Source organism: Petaurus breviceps, unplaced genomic scaffold, assembly GCF_028583685.1.
Source record: "Petaurus breviceps papuanus isolate PSGF00001 unplaced genomic scaffold, PetGlider_PUasm1.0 90849, whole genome shotgun sequence".
Taxonomy (NCBI): Eukaryota; Metazoa; Chordata; class Mammalia; order Diprotodontia; family Petauridae; genus Petaurus; species Petaurus breviceps.
In genome coordinates, this window is record NW_027187361.1 from 22,765,340 (window position 1) to 22,771,339 (window position 6,000).

Consider the following 6,000-nt stretch of genomic DNA (forward strand, 5'->3'; position numbering starts at 1 on the left):
ACAAAAGGTACTTTGGAAAATTCACAGAATGACAAATAAATATCAATGCCAATGGAGTCAACTTTTTTAGTTGTGGACATTAAAATTATATTAAAAACCAATTCTTCAAAGTCAAAGGCATTTCATTTCAGTAAAGCATTTATAGTTTGGATGCTGAAAATCCATGCTCAGAAACAGAAAGAAAACATTTGTGGTAAAAGTCATCTAGAAAGCCTCTGTTGCCTTCCACCACCAATGCCAAATCTTCCACACTGGGGTCATGGAGGAAATAATAAAAGAATCAAATTCCCTCCCATCAACAAGTTTTCAGAATAGGAAATTTCTAAAACCATAGGTGAGGATACAGTCCACTAGCTCTTCCAAACAAGGGGACGATCTACTGATTTTGTCATTTTCAAAGGCTAAGGAGGAGCCCTTCTAACATTTTTGCTTAAGAATAGACTCTGACCTCACACAATCCCTGCTTCCTCTTGCCCATATCTTTAAGAGTTCAGCTCTCCATTGGTCCCTTATCCCACAATGAATGATAATAGACTGAGATAACATTGCTGGTAAATAGGTCCCCAAAGTCAGGAGAAGTGACTGCTTTCTCTAACCTTTAAAAGCTGAAAAATCTTCTCTTTCACCAAAGGCAGTTTACTCTTCATTGAATGAGATGTATCGATGAGAATGTAGATATGATCTTCATGCACCAGGCCAAAGAGACCTTGGCTCCCATTTTGTAGCCATTTAATCCTGGAGAGAAGAGAAAGGAAAGGTAGGGAGGTTAGCAGAGTTAATGGCAGGCAGGTATCATAGCACATTCCTGAAATCTTAAGGAACCATTCAGGGAGAAACTCAATAGACCTCAAATGGCTACTTTCCCCTGCCTTCCCAAATGTCTGCCTGGGCTTTACTTATCCTCTTTGGGATAATTTTGCAACGGGTCTAACAATCCTCTCTGTTTCCCCCAACAAGTGCACACATATTCAAGGAATATACACTTTATTATAGATTCAAGTAAAAGAAAATTAAGGAAATAGATCTGATGAAGAAATAAATCTCTCCATTCGTTCCAAAGCTATTCAATGGGAATGATGTTCATATTAATTGTTATTGAAGATCATCTGAAGCAGGGACAGGAAGGGAATAAGCATTTATATGGTAACTACTCTAGGCCAGCACTGGGCTAAGTGTTTACAAATATGATTTAATTTTATCCTCACAACAATCCTAGGAAGTAGGTATCCCCTTTTTATAATTGAGGCAACTGAGGCAAACAGAGGTTAAGTGACTCTGCCCAGGGTCACACAACAGGAAATGTCAAAGGGCAAGTCTGAACTCAGGCCTCCCTCTATATACTGATCCACCCAACTGCTAATTCAAGCCACTGTTCATCTTATTTGTGAATAGAGAGATACCCAAGAACCACCCACATTCGAGCTGGTAATGCCAGGGCATTCTTCCAGACATATGGACAGTGTCAAAGGATGTGTGGATAATATTCTGTGACCAAGAACTCGGCCAGCTGTGTGAATGGTCTTCTGTTCACCCTCCTCAGGCAGCTCTAAAGAAACATGGAAATGAGAATCTGGCTAAAGGCGAAACTATCACTCATAAAGCTCTTAAAAACTAAATGGGCCTCAGGAGACAAGGCCACGCAGGACTGCTGGGTTAATATCCTCCCAAGTTCTGCTAATTCAACAAGGTTTTTCTTTATTTGTTTAGAGAGAATTATCAGAGACTCCCGTGGCTCCTTGAGGCCCACGTGTACTTCAGCTGAGCCATTTCTAAACACTCGGGAATAGAACACACGGCTTTGGTTTCCAAGTAGAAGGTGAAAAGGCCAATGAATGGTGAGAAAGTCAGTCTCTCACACAGCTGTCACCCTTTTCCTTACAGGTGTGTAAGTACTGACCAAACAGTATCAGAGGTGGGGAACTTGTGACCTCAAGGCCACATGTGTCCTTCTAGGTCCTCAAGTGTGGCCCTTTGACAGAATCCAAACTTTCCAGAACACATCCCCTTAATAAAAGTAAAACTCGGACTCAGGCAAAAGGACCTTTTGAGGACTTAGAAGGACACATGTGGCCTTGGGGCCATAAGTTCCCATCCCTGGTAGGTAATCTAGTGGGTAAGGAGAAACTAAAGATCTTGATTAATACAGAATTATTAATTAGCCAGGTTAACAAAGGATTCAGTGAGAGGGCAGCCAGAGGCCATCAATGATTTAAGGTCACTAAGCAGAAATTAATTGCATCCCTGGTGCCAGAAGAACTGGTATGTATAGTTTCTTAGTCACTGTCAGTAGCCTGAAAATGAAAAATCACGAAGAAAGGGAGAGGGAGGTATCATAATGCTGGACACTAACAAATGTTCTGATTTTTAAAAGGACATAGGAAATAAGGGGTATAGCAGATAAGAGCGTTGGACCTGTTATGGGGAAGATCTATCAAAATCCTGCCTCGCTAACTGTGTGACCTTGGGCAAGTCACTTAACCTTTCTCAGTCTCAGTTTCCCCATCTGTGAAATGGTCAGTTCCAAGTACAATGGTTCTTAACTCAAGGTTGATACACTAAAAAGTGTTTTGTTGACTCTATTTCCAATATAGTTGGTTCCTTTTGTAATCTTGGTTCTTTAATTTTGTGCACTTAAAAACATTCTTATCAGAAGGGGTTCAGATCTCACCTCCAACAAAAACAGGCTATGTGACCCTGTGCAAATCATTGCTCTATGCATTGGTACTCTTTAAAACTCTCAAAGACATTAATTTACAGAGCCATGTAGTGGTAGAGGGCAGGAGTATGGTAGTAAATGCTTAAAAAAAAAAAAAGGTTTAATCTGCATTCTTAACATTTTCTCCATTGCTTTCTTAAGTCTAGACAATCAAGAAACCATTAAATCATGCCCTGATTTGTAGCATTTGAAAATTCCAATATGTAAAGTCACAGACTGAAAACTTAGCAATGGTTTTCTCCCTGTAGGAGCCGGCTCCAATAAATTGCCAATAGGAGTTTCTTCACCTCGGCCAAGGAAATCAAAGGTCTAGTTCTTATTCCCTAAGACTCTTTGCAACCACAGATCAAATCTAAACCTTATTATCTCTAAGATAGAAACTGAAATGGAAATGGAAAAAAAAACCATCAACATGTATTAGTTATATATGCCTATTACATGCACAACATTCTATTAGGAGTTTGGGGGGACAAAGAAGAAAAAGTCTACCCTATGACCCAGCAATACCCCTTCTAGGGCTGTATCCCAGAGATCATAAAAATGGGAAAAGGACCCACATGTACAAAAATATTTACAGCAGCTCTTTTTGTGGTGGCCAAGGATTGAAAGTGGAGGAGATGCCCATCCATTGGGGAATGGCTGAGCAAGTTGTGGTATATGAATATAAAAGAGTGCTATTGTGCTAATAAGAAATGATGAGCAGGCAGACATCAGAAAAACCTGGAAAGACTTTTATGAACTGATGCTGAGTGAAGGGAGCAGAACCAGGAGAAAACGGCTCACAGTAACAGCCACAGTGTGTGGTGACTGACTTTCATAGACGTGGCCCTCCTCAGCAAGGCAAGGACCTAAAACAATTCCAAAGAACTCATGATGGTAAATGCCATCCACATCCAGAGAAAGAAGCATGGAGTCAGAATGCAAACTGAAGCGGTCTGTTTTCTTTTTTGTTTGTTTTGTTTTTCTTTCTCATGTTTTTTCCCATGCATTCTAATTCTTCTAGGCAACACGACTAATGGGAAAATGTGTTTAATAGGAATGTGTGTGCAGAAGCATATCAGATTGCCTGCCATGAGGGAAGGGGAGAAAAAATGTAAACTTATGGAAGTAAATGTTGAAAACTAAAAAGTAATTAATTAATTTTTTACAAAAGAAAGTAAAAATCTGTTTGGCCTCCGGAACTTCAATAATATAGGTGGGAAGTTCATGACTCTCGTGGTCTCCAAAAAGTGTTATTATTCTTTCCAAGTGTCTTCATAATCCAAAGATAACCCACCAAATACAGTCTCAGAAATCACCAGGTTTGTTCTAGAAGTATCACACACATCAGAAATGAAATCTGTCATTACCGTGCTTCTGGTCAGTAATGACCATTTCTGAGTAGAGGATCCTTTGTAGGAGAATATAATGCTTTTTCTACCCCACACTTCAGAATTGGGCTAGATAATAGAAAAGAATAGACAGTAGACAGAAAGAGAATGACCCACACACCGAGGGAGCCATCAACTTGTGACAGGAAGCCTAAAATGCAGGTTGTGGTCTCGGGAAACAGGAACCAGCCTGAAACAAAACAATCATGGAGTTCAAGTACAAAGGGCCGCAGTCTCCTGACATTTGGCTGGGTGGGAACTAGGGAACAGACAGACCTGAAACTATTTCCTGGTGTGATTTCTTTCCTTTATACCACTCTCAACAGCATCTTCCCACCAGCCCAAGGGCACTCCTGAGGGTTACTGTTTATCATGTAGGACCAGTAGCTCATTAGCAAAGATGAGTATAGTGGGTAAATCTATTATCAGTCATGTGTCCTGCTATAAGGGAATCTGGGCACTGGAAGAATAGGACTTGGGAAATGAAAGTTTAGATTGGGGTAGGGGGTGAGGCAGGGAAGGCTGGAAGGATGGTGCTTCCCCTCCTATCACCCTGCAAGACAAGAGGACTATAGGAAGGCATTTGGGAGCTTGGGAATGGGGAGTGCTGAAAGGGATGAGGGGTCTTCTGAAAGAATGGTGGCAGGAGAGGGAGGTTCACCCAAGAAGAGTCCAGCCTGGACTAGGAGCACTTGAGTAAAAAACCCTTCTGATAGATCATCGACAAGTGATCAATTTATTATATTGTTAAAATAGGCTAAAGTACCATGCCTGATTACCAAATCTGACAAGGACAGAAGGAGTCACATGCACTTCTTTTAAAATTGAGTAATAGGAAAATTTCAAACAGCATGTCAGTCTTTGTGGTTTGATCTTATGCTTTCAGCAGGTACCTTGAAATGGAATATTCGAGGACTCTGGTGATACTGAATAATGTCACTTAAGCATGAGAACAAGGGACATGAGACGCTTGCAAATCATGTTCTGTAACATATGACAGCAATGTGTCAAACCTAATAACTACATATTTCATTTACCGTTTATTTTTTTTTAAAGCAACATCACCCTATTCTCCAGGAATGAAACTAAAGAAGGCTTAAAATCTGAGTTATCTGCCTGGTCCCAGATGCACCACACATTTAGAAAACATCAACCAATGGGTCCTTTTATTTGCACATATCTGAGATGTAAAGACCCCAAACCCAGTCACCAATGGTCCTTGCTTCATCATGCTTGCACACAACAAGGTTGAACCATTTTTGAAATGCCAGGAAAGAACTGAGCTGTTTTGCTTCTGAGGAAAAAAAGCAACTAACCTTTTCTCAATCAGCTCCAAGGCATTGCTCATCTTCTCTTCATAGGCCTTGCATTTGTCTGCAGTGACGTAAACGTGGACTATAGTTCCATCCTTCCAGGGAGTGTGGACAAACTTGTTACAGTATTTTGCATGGACATTTTTCTTGTTTGTCTCCTACAGGGAAAACAACAAGCACCAAAAAGAAACCTCATGTCCCTAAAAGAATTTATGAGCAACATATTCCAAGTAGCAAGACATCCCACTTCTACTCCACCATCTTGGCTCTGCCCCTCAACACATCCCTGGCACGACCATATGGAGCTCTGTTACTTCATTTGCATCTGTAGTCATTGGGACCAGTCATGCTCTGAAAAATGACAATAGGCCATTGAATTAACCATCAATTTAACAAGCATGCATTCAGTGTCGGTCTTTGTGCAAGCTACTATACTAGGTTTTGTGTGCAATACAAAATATAAGATACAGTTCCTACCCTCAAAGAGATTGGAAACAAAGAAAAAAGGGAATGAAGGATGGAAGGATGGAAAAAAGAAGGAAGGAAGGATGGATGGAAAAAAAGAAGGAAGGGAGGAAGGAAGGATGGAAAAAAGAAGGAA

At 40.6% G+C, this 6,000-nt stretch overlaps 1 protein-coding gene across 1 annotated transcript in view; it reads right to left on the reverse strand.

Moving 5' to 3' along the window:
• VWA3B (von Willebrand factor A domain containing 3B) overlaps positions 1-6,000 on the reverse strand; it is a 210,539-nt gene that overhangs the window by 98,192 nt on the left and 106,347 nt on the right. The window contains exons 10-11 of the mRNA XM_069073058.1: positions 5,403-5,557; positions 597-735 (exon numbers count right to left, since the gene is read on the reverse strand). Coding sequence (XP_068929159.1) covers positions 597-735; positions 5,403-5,557 — 294 coding nt within the window. The remainder of the gene's footprint in view (positions 1-596; positions 736-5,402; positions 5,558-6,000) is intronic.